The sequence below is a fragment of the Callionymus lyra genome, chromosome 3, assembly GCF_982586985.1.
Source record: "Callionymus lyra chromosome 3, fCalLyr1.hap1.1, whole genome shotgun sequence".
In the NCBI taxonomy this organism is placed as follows: domain Eukaryota; kingdom Metazoa; phylum Chordata; class Actinopteri; order Syngnathiformes; family Callionymidae; genus Callionymus; species Callionymus lyra.
In genome coordinates, this window is record NC_141820.1 from 36178851 (window position 1) to 36197392 (window position 18542).

The window sequence follows — 18542 nt, forward strand, 5'->3', positions numbered from 1 at the left end:
TCCTTTTATTAAAGGCTAAATAAAGGTATTCTGGCTTGTTTATGAACAGACAGATCAGAACCATTTCAAGTGGTCTCTGTATCGTCTGTCCAGGTGAAGAAAGAGCTGAGCCAAAAGACAAGTGTACAAATCCATCCATTTTCATCTTCTCTGCTCTTCAAAAAGTCAGATGAGTGTTTCAAGTCCCTTCGTCACCTCCTTTGAGAGGGTTTCAACTGGGACGACTACATTATAGTCATGTACCTTAATGGAATGTGCAACAAATAAAACAATAAAAATCAAAACAAGTAAATTAATATATTTGACGTTTCGTGTTCTTTACTCACAAACACAAAACACTTATGCTTCTTTCAAATGTGTTTATTGGTGACCTCGGTAACAGCAGGAACACAGTAACAAATGGATTCTGGTTTTCAAAAATGCTGAATCATCCTGCTAATCTGTGCGACGACAAGGAGTGTTTTGTATTTTTGAAAAGAAAAGAAGATAATCAATCACTGCAAGAACTATAAAAGGAGACATTTTACACCTGTTGTGAAATCACTTGACATCACCATGACGGTGGATTTTCAAATGCACACACAAATGTACACTTGCATTGTGCATCTCTCCACTCCCAGTTCATTTGTATCAGAACATTCCCGACTATTCCCAGTGTTGTGATAGAAAGCTACATTTATTAGCAATTTATCTTTGAAACCAAAAGCCAAAGATGAAAGCAAGCAAGTGAGAAGCAAGTACATCTCAAACAACAGTAAGTGTTTAAATCCAGTCCAAGTCTGTTCATTGCTCAGCTAGTAGTACTAACGCCACATAAGTGCCAATGTTAGCATTAAATATTGTTAAATTACAAGCTTGAAAGATTGTAAACACCACCATTTATATTATTATTATTATTATTAGCCATTTAAAAGATGACACAATTATTGATTACAAAAAGCATTTTCAGTGTATTTTAGCCTGTAAGCTGAGAAACACCAAGGAAAACTTTGGTGTTTTTCTAAGGAGTCATTAAAAATAAATGGAAGAACAACAACACAAAAACTAAAAGTCTGCTTGTGAGTGAATAATATGTCATCATTGACGTAGAGTTTTGAATAGCTCAACTCAAGTAAAACCCTTACAGTAGTCAGATGGTGTTTATGGTTTGAGATCATGTTTCCAATTACAGTCGATATTATCCTTTACATTAAAATGTGGATGTAAATTTTTAGATTAGTATTTTTGAACCACTTTGCCCGACACAGGAACGGACATTACAGGTGGGACCGCGAAGACGAAGACGCTGGCAGCCACACTCTGATCCGGGATCAGACCTCGCCCTTGAACGGGTAGTCCTTGTGCTTGCAAGCCCTGCAGAGACACAAGTGTTGCGAGGATAATGTCACAAACAACAGCCACAGCAGGAGCAGCGAAACTTACGCAGACAAGGGACAAGCTCGCCAGTTACGGTTGAATGACAGAATCGTCTTCATCTCGTCTTCTGTCAGCGTGAAATCAAAAACCTGCGATGATAAGAAACAGTCTTGAATGTTTGATTACTTCAGCTGATACTTATCAGCTCATATTGACAGTCAATAAAGGAAACTGAACAAAAGCAGGATCAGATAAGTTATTAGTTCTGACCCGACGTGTAAATAATGCACGATCACAACCACACATGTACGGTCCATGTTCAGGTGAGATTCCATAAACCTCTGTATCTGCAGCAGTACTGGGGCTGAGAGAGCAGGAGGACAGATGTAGAGTCTAGGACCGTGACGGAGCTGAAGTGACCAAAATTGGATAATGGAATCAAATAAATGTGTCCAAGTCACTTTATATTAAACATGACGTGACATTAACATCGTCTGCTCTGTTCCACTGTCCACCGAGTTTAAATAATGATCATTGTGCAACATTTGGCTTTTATTCAGAATTGATAAAAGAAAAAATAAATTGATAGCGTCTTGAAGCTCGATACATTTTACAGATTGGTTTATAACTTAATTTCAATCATTTTGTCAGTTTACATGCATCTGTGGTTTACAAAATGTTACTGGATTTATACAAGATCATAGACATGGGGCAGGGAAAGAAAAAAAAATCTTGTAATTTCTGCTTCTTATTTTAAACTTTTCCTCTTCACTGATCGAAATATTGTCTTCACGGTTGATTGATGTTTTTGTAGTCATTAGTGTCTAACAATGATTATAACAACATTGAGTTGAAACTGTTTCATTTCTAATATTATTTATATTGTCCATTTATTTTTCTGCATTCATGTCACATCTTTCATGATTGTTTGACATAATTTCAAATTCTTTGACAAAGGTTGACTCAAACTGTGCTGGTTATCTGACAATATATTGCTTTTGAATTTCACGCCGCCTGGAGCTCTGGCTATAATTGCATCAAAGCTAATGTTAACTTTCCATCAAGTCGGTGGTCAGAATGTTCGTTGTGTACCTGGAAATTCTCTTGGATCCGCGACGATCCAAGCACCACTAACTTTGTTAAGTATCTAAAGATGCATCACGACCAAGAAAGATTAAACAAATCAAAGCAGTTAACTTTGATGTGAGGTAGAGACGAGAGAAACTTTCAAAGTAAAACGATGTTACTGTAACCGACAATTCTTCTTCTTTAGTCCTCCAGACATGCTTTGCGCTTTCTAACCTTTTGTCTGAGGACGTTTGGATACTTGATACTTGGATATTTTACAAAATGCAAACCAATTGTCTTCCGCTCAATTTCATTGTTTGTACAATTAAACAAACATTAACAGAAAACAGTGACAGAATTTACTTTTCTGTAGACAGTAAAACATTTAAATGAAGATTCCATTCCTTTTATTAAAGGCTAAATAAAGGTATTCTGGCTTGTTTATGAACAGACAGATCAGAACCATTTCAAGTGGTCTCTGTATCGTCTGTCCAGGTGAAGAAAGAGCTGAGCCAAAAGACAAGTGTACAAATCCATCCATTTTCATCTTCTCTGCTCTTCAAAAAGTCAGATGAGTGTTTCAAGTCCCTTCGTCACCTCCTTTGAGAGGGTTTCAACTGGGACGACTACATTATAGTCATGTACCTTAATGGAATGTGCAACAAATAAAACAATAAAAATCAAAACAAGTAAATTAATATATTTGACGTTTCGTGTTCTTTACTCACAAACACAAAACACTTATGCTTCTTTCAAATGTGTTTATTGGTGACCTCGGTAACAGCAGGAACACAGTAACAAATGGATTCTGGTTTTCAAAAATGCTGAATCATCCTGCTAATCTGTGCGACGACAAGGAGTGTTTTGTATTTTTGAAAAGAAAAGAAGATAATCAATCACTGCAAGAACTATAAAAGGAGACATTTTACACCTGTTGTGAAATCACTTGACATCACCATGACGGTGGATTTTCAAATGCACACACAAATGTACACTTGCATTGTGCATCTCTCCACTCCTAGTTCATTTGTATCAGAACATTCCCGACTATTCCCAGTGTTGTGATAGAAAGCTACATTTATTAGCAATTTATCTTTGAAACCAAAAGCCAAAGATGAAAGCAAGCAAGTGAGAAGCAAGTACATCTCAAACAACAGTAAGTGTTTAAATCCAGTCCAAGTCTGTTCATTGCTCAGCTAGTAGTACTAACGCCACATAAGTGCCAATGTTAGCATTAAATATTGTTAAATTACAAGCTTGAAAGATTGTAAACACCACCATTTATATTATTATTATTATTATTAGCCATTTAAAAGATGACACAATTATTGATTACAAAAAGCATTTTCAGTGTATTTTAGCCTGTAAGCTGAGAAACACCAAGGAAAACTTTGGTGTTTTTCTAAGGAGTCATTAAAAATAAATGGAAGAACAACAACACAAAAACTAAAAGTCTGCTTGTGAGTGAATAATATGTCATCATTGACGTAGAGTTTTGAATAGCTCAACTCAAGTAAAACCCTTACAGTAGTCAGATGGTGTTTATGGTTTGAGATCATGTTTCCAATTACAGTCGATATTATCCTTTACATTAAAATGTGGATGTAAATTTTTAGATTAGTATTTTTGAACCACTTTGCCCGACACAGGAACGGACATTACAGGTGGGACCGCGAAGACGAAGACGCTGGCAGCCACACTCTGATCCGGGATCAGACCTCGCCCTTGAACGGGTAGTCCTTGTGCTTGCAAGCCCTGCAGAGACACAAGTGTTGCGAGGATAATGTCACAAACAACAGCCACAGCAGGAGCAGCGAAACTTACGCAGACAAGGGACAAGCTCGCCAGTTACGGTTGAATGACAGAATCGTCTTCATCTCGTCTTCTGTCAGCGTGAAATCAAAAACCTGCGATGATAAGAAACAGTCTTGAATGTTTGATTACTTCAGCTGATACTTATCAGCTCATATTGACAGTCAATAAAGGAAACTGAACAAAAGCAGGATCAGATAAGTTATTAGTTCTGACCCGACGTGTAAATAATGCACGATCACAACCACACATGTACGGTCCATGTTCAGGTGAGATTCCATAAACCTCTGTATCTGCAGCAGTACTGGGGCTGAGAGAGCAGGAGGACAGATGTAGAGTCTAGGGCAGGGGTGGGCAATTAAAATTAAAGGGCCACATTAAATTCTGGGAATGTTTTTAGGGGCCGTCAAACAAAAAGAAAGATGAAAAGATCCATAAAAAAAGGACATTCGTCATTAGGCCATGACAGTTATTTAGCTTAATAAGATGAAATTGTATTCCTGTATATATGAGTTTTTTTCAAAACATTTCTTCAACCAACTTAAAAAAAAATGTTTTGAGGGATTAATATATACTCGAAAAATTTCACACAAAAACTAAACAAGTGTTATGTTGAAATATAAATGAATTATAAATACAAAATACATTTGTTAATGCATTAGAACGATTTATACATGATCGTACTGTGACATTACGAGGGCCGCATAAATACAGTCAAAGGGCCGCATGTGGCCCCCTGGTCTAGGGCCTTGACGGAGCTGAAGTGACGAAAATTGGATAATGGAATCAAATAAATGTGTCCAAGTCACTTTACATTAAACATGACGTGACATTAAAATCGTCTGCTTTGTTCCTCTGTCCACCGAGTTTAAATAATGATCATTGTGCAACATTTGGATTTTATTCAGAATTGATAAAAGAAAAAATAAATTGAAAGCCTCTTGAAGCTAGATACATTTTACAGATTGCTTCATTACTTAATTTCAATCATTTTGGCAGTTGCCATGCATCTGTGGTTTACAAAATGTTACTGGATTCATACAAGATCATAGACATTTAAAGGGGCAATCGTATTATTCTTATTTTATCTTCACGGATCAAAATATTTTCTTCACGGCTGATTATTGTTTTTGTAGTCATTACTGTCTAACAATGATTATAACAATATTGAGTTGAAACTGTGCTGGTTATCTGACAATAAATTGCTTTTTAATTCCACGCCCTCTGCCACCTGGAGCTCTGGCTATAATTGCATCAAAGCTAATGTAAACTTTCCATCAAGTCGGTGGTCAGAATGTTCGTCGTGTACCTGGAAATTCTCTTGGATCCGCGACGGTGTGATGGACTTGGGGATCACCACGACTTTCCTCTGGATCTGGAAACGGATCAGGACCTAAAAGGAAACTGGTGAGCAGGATCATGTTGTGCACGGGCCTTTGACAGGCTGCATGATACCTGCGCCGAGGTCTTGTTGTGCTTCTGGGCGATGGCCTTGATGGCAGGTTCCTCCAAAAGAGACGGGTCTTCAGGTTTAGCCCTGAAACATTTAACCTACACATGAGCACTGAAGACATTTTTGCAAATAAGGCAGGCAGCCGCTTAGCTAGCGCTAACAGTAGCCAGTGTAGAAATGTAGGGGTTTGCTACAGTAGCCGAGGTGCAATAGCAGCTTAAGCAAATTAAACAGAAAGTGTGCGTTGCATGAATGCTAAAGCATCTAGTTAAGTGATGAGTGGAAATACCAATGTGATGAGGTGCTGGATGATAAGAGCAGTAAAGGACTAGAGAGAATGAGTTATAAGTGGCTGACCAGGGTCTGTCCGGGGAGCCCAGTGGACTGTAGGCGGTGACAGCGATGCCCTGAGACTGGCAGAACTGGATCAGAGAGTCCTGGGTCAGGTACGGGTGACTCTCCACCTGCAGAAACATCTGAAGCTGCAGTCACATGTTCAGCCAGCCAAGAGACTTGGTCTGGGTGACGCTGATGAGGACAGATGTGATCGAGGAAGGTCAGCAGCCTGAGGGTAAGCTGCTGCGCTCCATTAGAGAGCAGGATGTGAGACGAAAGACAGTACAGCAGAAGGTCTGGTGGTGACTCATCGTGTCCCTCCCATAATCCTCGCACAAACACAAGAACAAAGATAAGAACCTGGTTCATGACGGGTTTATGTTTCAGTCCAGGCTTGTTCAGGATTTGCTCGAGCTGCTCCCTGGCGAAGTTAGACACACCAACAGCTTTGACAAGTCCAGCATTCAGCAGCTCTTCCATCGCCTAGTGTGGAAATGGACCAGAGGACACGTTTCGTCAATCAAAGACAAAAACAGCAACAACAGTTCTTGTTGGTCACTGCAAACAAATGAACAAGATTTTATAACACTTCCTGCTTTACCTCCCAGGTGTCCAAGAAATGAGTGTCGTCATTGATCGTGTCTCCTGCGTCGTCTAGAGGGAATAGTGCTTGTCCAGCCTGTCAAAGTAAAACCACGTTATTGTAACTGACAATTCTTCCGGATTGTTAATTAACATCCACACAAATCACTTCACAGAACACATGCATGTTCCAAATTCTAAATAAGAGTGTGTAAACAGTAGGGATGGACCAGTTCGATATTATCAGTCTGATCCAGCTTCTCAAGTCGGATCGGGTATCGGTGAAAAAGCTCCATGAATCCGATCCAAGCACCACTAACTTTATTAAGTATCTAAAGACGCATCACGACAAAGAAAGATGTAACAAATCAAAGCAGTTAACTTTGATGTTCTGTAGAGACGAGAGAAACTTTCAAAGTAAAAGGATGTTACTGTAACCGACAATTCTTCTTCTTTAGTCCTCCAGACATGCTTTGTGCTCTCGGGCCTCACCCAGAAACTTGTATTGCCAGTGTTTTTTTTGTGGTTGCAGTACCACATAATAAAAGAATAGAATACATAACACATCGTATCATGTTCTCAAAAAGTACTTAAACACGCTGAACATCCTTTAATATGGTTCCATTTAGCAAAATAAAACAACAAGCAAGTGATAGCCTTCTCTGCTTCACAATATATAAGGTTTTGCAAATACATAAAAATATAAAGCATCACTGCAATTTAAAATGTACCATAAATGATGCTAACAAACCAAATAAAGAACACTAGTGATGAAGACCAATGATGAAGATACTGTAACACTTCTTCATCCTCAGGCAAAGGAAGTCCCTGTGAGTAACTGGCAGTGTCAAACACAATAATATATTTTTAAAATACATAGTTACCATAACAATCGGGAATATTACCACGGTTACCGTTACATCCCTTCAAACACACAATCCAAACTGCCATGAAGCAAATTCTTCGTTCCTGTAACTAAATCATTGAGTCACCTTGAAGCCCATCGGCCAGTGCATCAGGTACAAATCCAGGTAGTCCAGTTTCAGGTCTGCCAGGGTCTCCTCACAAGCTTTCCTCACCATGGACTTCTCATGGAACGTGGACCAGAGCTGTCAGAGAAGAGATTCAGCATCCATTTTAATATTTTTGTCTTGGCTTTTATATTGATATTGGACCCTGTGGAAGACTAGAGTAAGTTCAAGGGATGCACGGAATATTCGGCAACAGCAAGTATTCAGTTGAATACTCACTGTTGAATATGCAACAGCTAAAACATAATAAAATCACAAACAAACACATTGAACACAATTGATTTTAACACGTAATAAAACACCATTTAATTTGTATTGTTTATTATTAAGTGTGACGGCTGATTAGCCAAAGGTGAATTATGTGACATATATTTATCTTCCGGTTCTTATGGTTACCATATGTTTGGTAATATGCAACAGTTAAACCGACCTTGCTGGTTAGGAAGAGCTGTTCTCTCGTAACAACCCCGCTGTCAATCATGTCCCGCACTCCCTCTCCCACCTCCGCCTCATTCTGGTAGACGAACGCTCCATCGATGTGGCGGTACCCGGCCGAGATGGCGGCTTTCACAGCTTCCTTCACCTTCCCCGGAGGAGACTGTTTGAAACATGTTTGGTTACATGACGCGTAAAAAACTTCATCATCAAAGAAGGTCAAAGAACTGGATGTTGCAGGGATTGAGACATATTTGTGTTGCCATTTCTCACATTGTAGCACCAGTGTGTTTGTGAGTTGAAGGATCAAGTGTGTTACATTGTGTGTGGATGTTATATTGTTTATGTAATCAACTTCTAAATTCAGTTGCCATATGGGTGTGTCACAGGGCATGCATTTAGTGCACTAGATATGTGTTCATATATAGCACAAGGTTTTGGTAGATTGAAAATAAACGCTTATTAAAATATTGTTTATTTTATTCTTTTTTTTTAATGATTATTTTTAACAGCGACCAACTGATATTTATAAATATTCCCCTTTCTTGCAGATACAATGTAGACTTTAAGATTGTTACAAAGACTTTTATATTATTAAACGTCTAATGAATGTATCCTTTGTTAGATACAAAAAAAACACAGTCACGCCACTTCTTCTGGTCAGGTTTCCATCAAGTTCACCGCAGAAGTTAAACTCTATCACACTTTTGGTTGGATCTATATTTAGCAACTGTTAGTTAATAATCTGATTCCATAAACGTTCATGAACTCCATTAGCATGTTAGCTGTGACCAGACAAGTGAGCCAAACAGAGAGAGAAGGGATGAAATAAAAACCTTCCACGTTCCAAGTCCGACGATCGGCATCTCAGCTCCTGAAGACAACGTCACGGTTTGCGCCATGTTTTCTCTCAGCAGTTGGACAAGTGTAGAGTTGAAGAACAAGTGTAGAGTTGAAGAACAAGTGTAGGGACGAGACTGTGACTGAGGATAGATTAGTAACGTCTGGAGAATAAATTCTTCTTACACAAGTAACCCTGCTGCAGCGTTAAGCTCCGCCCACTTTGAGAATAATAATACTTGCTTAATAGACAAAAAAAGGAGGGAAAACACGTTTCCAAAGATATATTAAGGTGAACCTTCATTCGTTTGTCATTAAACAGTCAGAATAAAATGCTTACATTTGTTTTCGTTTTTATTATTCTAACAGGATCGACGTATATGTTGTTAATGACGCCATCTTGTGGGCACATTATATACCTGCGTATCTAGTTTAGTTTACTTTATGATTATTAAAGATTTACCTTAAATGTTCTCATTTTATACTCAAGCTCATGACGTGTAAGGGTTGGGATTATTTTCTGGGTAATCTTTTTTTTTTTTTTTTAGAGTTATAGGCAAGTTCTCATCGTCTTCATCTTCGTCCAAGAACACCAACAAAACAAAAAAAATCCTCCCTCCTGATCCTCTGTAATGTCCATCTTGTATTGAAGCATCGACACGAGGAATGAAAAAAACAAAAAACAAAACTCTATTGTAAAATTGTTCTTGCATGCGCATGAGCACCGATAAATAATGTCTTCCTCTTTCAGAGTACCTAATATATAGACTTATATACGTTATTTCAGAACAATTCTTCATGCAAGCGCAATGGAGGTATTTGGATGTTTTTAAGTACATTATTTCAGATGAAGATAAAGACGTATGAGCTCCAGTTGCTACATTAATATGGTCTTACATTTTTGCCTTTAACTCTAAAAAGGAATGGATTACTTTTAAAATAACTCTTAGAAGACCCGAGGTTGAGTAGAAAATTGAAAAACTGACATTTATATTTTGAGTGCAATATGACTTTAAGACACCCATCCAGAATACATAATTAAAGATATAAAATACAAGGTCACTACAAATATTATAAATATTATCATATCTTGTTGTACATTGACAAACCAGACTACTTTCTGGTTTCATGTTTATCTTCTAAATGTCATATACTGTATGTCATCCTGAAATAATTTCTAGGAGTTTTAAATGGGTTTAACTTTCATTTAACATCATTCACATTTTCTTTGGCACATTCCTGTAGTCGTGTATGATCCTGTCGCCTATTTTCTTTCTAACTGCCTAAACTGCCTTGTTGAGTAATTAAATGAAATAAATGATGACAACAATTCTCCCAAGGATTTATCTTAAAAGTGACACTTAAGTACTTTCTTAAGTTTAAATGACAATGGCAACAATTACCAGTACATGACCACCTTTGAAAAAATGCTAATATAATGTAAGTGACATGTGGCCCTGCGGTGTTAGCAAGACTTATGATTAAATGAAACGATAATAATGGAATAGTTATTGCTAATAAAGCATTCTTACCTTATTATCCAGACATTTATGTTCCATTCACCGGAGAATATGATACAGATATAATTGCGAAATTGTATGTATGTGAGGGTAAATAGAAAGAAGGATTAAACTAATTTATTACATTCCAGCACTGTGTGGAACAGCTGTGAACATCTTAGGAAATGTCTTGAGATAAAACAAAAAACCCACATACTTAATAAATATCTATCATTTAAAAGGAAAGAGTATATTTGCGCTGTAAATGTTGTTTGATAGATTACAATTGGCAGTGTGAACAGTTTTCTTGATCCTGCCTTCTTTGTCTGCTGATCTAAAAGTCAGAGTGATGTAGAATTAGAAGTGGAGCAACATGTTTGTGATATCAATTTCAGCAGGAGCCACTATGTCTTGAAGAGAGACGCCATGTGTTGAAGAGATGCCACTCCTGGATGTTGATGTAAACCCAGGTGATGTACAATAAGGGCAGGTGGGGCCATCCCGCCAGCAGATGGCGCCGTGGATGACCGTGCAGGATAAATTGTGAAAATATTTTATTAAAAATAATGTTTTTATATTTTGTAAGTAGGACAGTTTTGTTACTAAAATGTTGTATAATCCTCCAAAGGCTTTGCTTTCAACACACAAAAATAGGATCCGGCACATAATCGAGTGTTTAAACAGAGCTGCTAAGATCGTAGTGCGAATGTCCGTAACTGCTCTCATGTACAAATCCGAGGGGCACCTTTTTTTCTGGACTCACAGCCAATCATAATATTGATATAAAAAGTGTCAGACTTGTTCCGTTTTGCGACGGCAGGAAGTTAGGTGAATTTTATTGAAATTAATTAAAACTTAGGAAGGAAGGAACCAATTCCAATTGCTGCTTCCTACAACCTTCTTTTAAAATATTTTTGATTTTCTTTTGTTTGTCCAAGAGCTTTGTGACCCTGGTCTAGAAACAAAATGACTTACTTCTTGCTGTGAGGCAATCACGCTACTGTTGGCGGACCAGGTGGAGCAAAGGGTGATGACAGTCTGCTCCATCGACTGGGAAGTCACACTGGCAATTGAGCAGCTGAAGCAAAAACAAGCAACTGCTACTTTGGCCACTGTGAGGTTGGTTGGAGGTGGGCCATCGTCCCAGGTGACCGGAGATGTCGGCCCTAAGACCTGAGGTGAAGGCATATCACTCCCAGTGGGGAAACTTCAAAGGTTTATAACAGTGTAATGCACCGGCGGTGGTAGGAACCTTGGCAGGGAAGAGTCCTTCCTGCAGCTGTTGGTGTCCCAGTTTCTACAACCCCAAGTTCTTCAGAGCATCCATGTGGGGGCATGACACTATGGGAAAACCAAGACCCTCCATCGCCTCTCCTGGCCAGGTTGCCAACAAGATCTGGAGCGTTACATACACTGCTGTGATGCCTGCACCGACCACAAGGGGCAGATGCAAAGTCCCCATGTGCCACTTCAACAGTAATTAGGTGACTTCAATGGAGAGGCAGTCCACAAACAGGGAAAAGGCCCACTGAAGTGGTGATCCGTTATCTGAGGTGTTTCAGGTAAAGGTTGCTGGGTAAAAGGCGAATTCAATGGTTCCCAGTATACCGGGTCTGTCATGCATAGTTCATGGTTGGAAAAGTGATCTTTCTCAATTGTTGTTCGAAGCTGTTTTCTAACTTTCTTGAAAGCAGGATGATATATAATAGACAATTTAAAAGCAGGGCGCCACGTAGATAAGAGGGCAGAGCTCAACGTGACTCTCCAGACAAACGCTCCATATTGGATAGGTTGAAGAGACTATAATAAAAACATGATACAAGTCAATTAGGAATACAGATTTGTCAATAAAAAGTGTAAGTGGCTGAAGGTTGGTTGTTGTAACGTGAGTTTAAACGATTATCATCTACATGTAAAATTTCATTAATAATATGATTTGATTATATATCATGTCCTGTCCAGGGTGTCCCCTGCCTCTTCCCTGAGGAAACTGGGATAGGCTCCAGCCACCCCTGCATCCCCCAGCGGCAAAGTTAATGAATGGATGAATCTCTATTACATTTCAGACTTCACAAATAGTAAATGTATTCAGAGAAAACTATTTAAGGTATTCATTTAAACAGGGTAAAACATTTAAACATGACTAAATAAACATTGGGGGGAATTACTTAAGATAGGATTTATTAATTGTAAACAAATAGCTTGTATACATTTTTTTGGTTTTACTGACATACAGTTGTAGTAAAAACAAAACAGTAAATGTAAATATACACTAATAACGACCACAGAATACGTGAAAAAGATTATGTCTAATTCAATTTCTATGTTATTTATATTAAATAAAGTTAAATTGTCAAAAAAGATTACAATTTTTAATAATTAAATAAATGCTCCATTCTCAAAATGAAAGGAAGTATAAAATGCTACTTAGTGGAAAATCAAAGTAAAGAGCTACAATTAACGAAAATAACCTTTAAGTTAAGTCAAATCTTCCGGTTAAATAAGTTGCTGGATGCGACACAGCTATTGGTTTCTTTCCATTCAACTATTGTAAATATTTGGAAGAGGCAGGAGGTGTGTGAAACCACTTGAGGGCAGCAGCACAACATCCGTCACTTCTAAAACGCTGACGGCCATGTTTTTAAACGTCATGTCTTTCTGACTCGAAGAACCCACTTAGTGATGGGCCGTAACATTATGACTCCCAGTCTGTCTAACTTTTCTGTGCCCCCTTTTTTCTCTCTGCTTCTGTGGGCGGCAGCGTTCAATATATTTTCATTCATTCATTAATTGAAAACCGCTTTATCCCGGGGTCGGGGTTGTGGGGAGACTGGAACCTATCCCAGAGTCATAGGGCGAGAGGCAGGGGACACCCTGGACAGGATGCCAGTCTGTCGCAGGGCACACAAAGACAGACAACCATTCACACACGCTCTCATACCTATGGACAATTCCCCAAGGTTCTCAATTAACCTGTATGTTTTGGACTGTGGAGGAAACCAGAGTGCCCGGAGTAAACCCGCACAACACAGTATTTATTATTAATAATTTGTTTATTTAGGTATACTTAAATAAAAAAAGCAAAACAGTTGTTTCTCCGAAATGACTATGAGTAACTAAATTCCTCTTGGCTTGAAAAAATAAATAAATAAATATTGTCTGTGGAGTGATTCATTGTTTATTTATTAGGAGATCATTTAGCTTATTAATATATGAATGATTAGTTTGTCTTCAAGAAATGTTGTGATTTCTTATTGTGTTCTGATGATCATGTTTACTAATATATGTTTATAGTTTCTTAAACAATTATTTGTTGTCGTCTCTTGTTTTTCGTTAACGATGTTAGGTGTTAGTGTTGGTACCTTCGTTTTAAACACGCTGGGTCTTAATCCAGAAATGATTATACCTGAATACAGACGTCACGGTAGATGAAGAAGAAAAGTTTCTATAAAAAGGCAGAAAAGGAGATTTGATTTGCGACTCTGCTGACGAGCACCGCAGAACAGAAGTTCTTTCACTCTAAGACATTCCAACACATTAGCGACTCACAGCTTTTCTTAGACGCACAAACACGTTTGTCACACAATTTTGAATGTGGGGCACTTGTTAGCACACGCACACAAGACTGAGGAGGGTTTGTCTTCTGAAAGGAAACACAGAAGTGCAGCCACATTGTCTCCTCGGGCTGAATTCTGTGCTTTTTTTTTTTTTTAAAGTTTTGACAAACAAAACAACCTAAAAAAAAAAACAAGGGCAAAAAAGTTGAGCATTAAAAAGTCAGAAAAAACTTGTCAGTGTGCGTCATCAATCTCTGAAGTCCCTGAAGTGTTTTATAAACAAAGCTGTGCGTGATTACAGCTGACAGGAGGAGGATTTAAGCCATTATTATGTCATAATGGACTCCACTCTCATAACCTCTCGATCCCCAAGATTTCAGATGGGGGAGAACTTTATAGAGTAATTAATTTAATTAAATATTAATATAATATTTATAAAGTAATAACTTCAAAACTCTTCCAAACATCTTGGAGAGGAAGACTTCAACATGCAAAACCTGTGAGTAGGTCAGGAGTAGGGGTGTAAGAAAATACCGATATTACAATATATTGCAATTGTATTTATTCACGATATTGTTTTGAAATTCATTTTTTTTATATATTTACGCTGATATTACGCGTTGGCTCCAGTGAAGGAGCCGCTCTGCTGCAGTGGAGGAGGAGAAACTAAGCTACTAGATTCAGCAGAACTAACTTTATTTAACATCTAGAGAAGCAACACGACAAAGAATATGATTAGATCGAAGACACAAGAAAGAAACAAATCGAAGAAGTTAACTTTGCTGTTCTGTAGAGACGAGATAAACTTTCAGTCGACGCATGAAATTCAACAATAACAAATTTTCTTGTTGGTGTAAATCATTGGAATCTGGCTCAATACAAAAAATAGAGAGTTTTTGTTTAATACTTGATGAATAAAGGCTGCCAGCGCTGTGCCATGTGTGTGACGCCAGCACAAAATTTTAATTTCACAAACTTCCAGACGATGATGATGACAGAAAAATACATTTAACAAGCTTAATTAAATGCTTCACTAACTAACTTTTAAATCGTGTTAATCACAAATGTTTCTTATAATTTTATTTTTTTTACTAAAAATAATAAATAAAATAACATTGAATGAAAGTAAAATGTTATTTTTAACAGTTTTGGACTCATTTTGGCTTTAAAATAAATTTTAAAGCAAAACAATTCAACACTCACAGAAACTCGATATTGCTGCTCTTAATATTTTGAGAAGCACTTTCACGTTTGATAAGAAAAATAATATACTTATTTCTTTAGTGTAAAAGCCAGAAAAAGTGTTGGTTCTTTAAAAGAAACAAAATATGGTTGTTATAGTATCACAATATATTGCATCATATTGTATCGTCACACATGTATCGTGATACGTATCGTCTTGCAAGATTCTTGCCAATACACAGCCCTAGTCAGGAGAGTTGAGTTTTCGCATTAGTGACTCTTTAAAAAAGACTTTAGCTTTAAAAAAAGAATTATGTCACAAAAAAGAATAAACAGCAGAAATGTGACCAACAGAAATCTAATCTTCATCAAAATGTAAAAATCAAAAATTTTCAAAAAGAAAAAAACCCCCCACGAAATCAAGAAAGAGTGGAGAAAATAAATTAAAAAAAAGGCCAGAATCTTTTACCTTTGTGTTTCATGTCCATCAAAACTTTATAGACAATGAAGCGACAGCTTTGACTTCAGATTGACTTGATTGATCTAAGTCCAGGTTCTGAATATAGGTCAGTAAATTTGGCAACACTATAACTCGTGTTGATTTCCACCCCTCGTGAGTGATGCCATCTCTGCGCCCCATCCTAAAAAAGAGGAAACAGGGATGCTTATATCTGCTGCCCTTTCACTCGTCGTGACATCAGCAGCTGATTGTTGAAGTGACGACACCAGGAGTCCCAGGTGAGTCTTCATGCTCCATTATGACCCCAACACTGAGGAGTTAGTCACTTTCTAGTTTTATCTTTTGTTTCATTTCAACTTAAAAATACAACAAACATTCTGACATAAGTGGCTGTATGTGTTTGCTGTGTACAATTACAATTGATTGTTATGCTGACATCTGTGAAGAATTCTAATGACGGTTGTGAGAAAAACGGTTGTGCAGGTGGATATAGATGCACACATTTACATGTGTGTTATTTTGCCCAGTAATGCTCCAAAACAATATTCTAAACACTCAACAGTAGCACAGCACTGCTACACAAACACAATGTAATAATCCATATTAAGATATTTTAGAAGCAGATTTACTGTTTGCACACATGACACACTCGCTAATGCTACAAAATACTGAACCAGTCGTGGAGTGTCTTGAGTCAAACATGACAGTGTTGCAGCTGAAGACTTGTAGTCATGACGGTGTTTGTGTTTGTTTTCTGATACATTCATGACTAAAGCATTGGTCAGTTGCCAGGAGGCTTTATGTGCTCGTGTCTCATCAAACTCTTATCTAAATAGATGGCTGTAATAACGGGCTTGTGTTATAGATCAGTGTGTGTGTGTCAGACTCCGACAAGCAAGGGACTGCAATTTCTACTCAATCCAAGTCATGGGCCAAAACAAATAATCTAAGTAAAGAATTAGAGAATCATTTCAAATCAAGAGGATACAAAACCTCTACTGTCTGAGGCTTAAATGACTAAATGAGTTCATAAACATTGTTTTCTTCTTGAAGCTCAAACATCCATTCACTTTCAACAAATTCCCACACATTTGCATCAACCAAAGCATTGGTTTGTACATTGTGAGAAATCAACTTTTTAAACAGAACCATCAGCCATGATTTTGACATGGAAGGTGAGAGAGCGAGTGTTTGGTGAAACGTTAAACTAGTATTGAACAGGTATATAGATTTGTCACATCACAACATTTTTCTCACAATGATTACAGGGCTGCCTCCTGAAAATGACAAGAGTGAGATTTGAGTGTCTTGACACACTCGCCAAAATTAAAAATGGAGATTAATACGATCAAGATGGTTAAATTATGATGATTTAATGATTAATTACTGTATAGTTCAACATCAGAGGTTAGGATATTTTCTGGGACAGTAGTCTGCATCCACAGAGATCTCAGGCAGTCAATGACTGTAACTCAGAGAGAGTATTGATTTATTGCACATTAAACTTGCCATTTTAAACGTACACTAATATGAAGACACAACTCTCCTGACTCACTCACATGTTTCAAATGTTGAAGTCTTTCTCTCCAAGATGCAGTAAGTCCTTCATCACAATTATGTTTTGATTATTACTGTGTGTTATTACTTTATATAGTTCTCTCCCGTCTGAAATCTCAGCGAACGAGAGGTTACAGGAGCAAACTCCATTATGACGTCTCAATGGATTCACTCGTCCTCCAGCCAGCTGTAATCACACCCTTTGTTCATACAACGAATCCCTTGGAGGTGGAGACTTCCAGGATTGATGACGAGCAGCGACAAACCTCGATGCTGGACCAATCACAATAGAGTGGGTGTGGGTATGGTAAACAAGATTTAATCTCCAGAAAAACAAAGTTTTTACAGTAGGCAGGGCTTAAGTACATTTTCTAGTGTTAATATTTAAATGAAAAGAGAGTTTTGTACAAACAGACACATACTGATGAGTACAATAGAGGTCCAAGATCTATTTAAGACTCACTTAAATCAACACATTAGTTGCCCTTCAAATGATCTGAAACCTTTACTTTCCTGTTACTGTACCCCGTTGAAAATCTATATTTAAATGGGTAAACACAAGTGTGAGAAATGTCAAGTGTGATTTAATAATGGGTCAAATTGCACAATCAAACACAAATGACAACTGGCAGCTATGCTACGAGGCAGCTAAGCAAACTGTGCAAGCTAGTTAATAAGGCTAATGGGATATGCTAGTCGATTACAGTAGGTATTCATTATAAAATGTATTATTCATTGAGACAATATAAAATACAGTGTAAAATAAAACTTTAGAAATATCACATTAGCTGTGTAGCTCAGTGTTGATGCTAATTCCTAAATGCTGAAAACGTTTTTTTGCCAGGCCGTCCGTGAAGACGTTCTTAATTCTTTGATGAAATTATATTTGGCCACGACTCATTTCCTCTTCAAATGTGGCCTCCATGATGTTTTGTGTGTGTTTGTTAGATACTATTCATCACAGTCTAGAAAAACAATAGTAGAGCAGCTACAAATATCTATTTAATCCTAAAGCGCAGCAGTTTACATCCCGTTTTAGTCAGGCATTCAGCTCACATGCAGCATTCCTGTTATTAATCAAATAAGAGAAATCAAATGTAATTCTATGTTTTGTGCTGCCATGTTACCGTGGTGACTGATCATATGTTTTACGTGCAGCCATGTCCAATAGATCACAGCATTCAAGCTCTTATGTAAGGGGCTGATGTTATGTTTGTATCAGAATGACGCAGCAAATCTCTGTGCACTTCCTTCTTAGTGTTTGCTCAATTCTTCAGTCACCTGCTTTTGTTGACAAGTGGTAGGAAGTGGAGAAGGAAACCCGCTGAACTTCTGCTATCGAGCTCCATCATCACGGGAGTAACAACAGCATGA

At 37.7% G+C, this 18542-nt stretch overlaps 1 protein-coding gene and 1 long non-coding RNA gene across 2 annotated transcripts; both read right to left on the reverse strand.

The window, feature by feature from the left end:
• Window positions 1-347: 347 nt before the first annotated feature.
• LOC148084643 (uncharacterized) lies at window positions 348-2473 on the reverse strand. Its single transcript, XR_015710712.1, has 3 exons — window positions 2449-2473; window positions 1423-1505; window positions 348-1353 (listed from the first exon to the last, which is right to left on the reverse strand). It is a non-coding gene; the product is annotated as an uncharacterized LOC148084643 (long non-coding RNA).
• A 700-nt stretch (window positions 2474-3173) lies between these two features.
• Window positions 3174-9087, reverse strand: LOC148084644 (aldo-keto reductase family 1 member B1-like). Its single transcript, XM_087785992.1, has 10 exons — window positions 8910-9087; window positions 8069-8236; window positions 7600-7716; window positions 6627-6704; window positions 6386-6508; window positions 6047-6153; window positions 5692-5773; window positions 5546-5629; window positions 4249-4331; window positions 3174-4179 (listed from the first exon to the last, which is right to left on the reverse strand). Exons 1-10 carry the CDS (start codon window positions 8973-8975, stop codon window positions 4137-4139), a joined length of 951 nt encoding a protein of 316 aa, XP_087642118.1. The 5' UTR covers window positions 8976-9087; the 3' UTR covers window positions 3174-4136.
• Between the last annotated feature and the right edge of the window lie 9455 nt (window positions 9088-18542).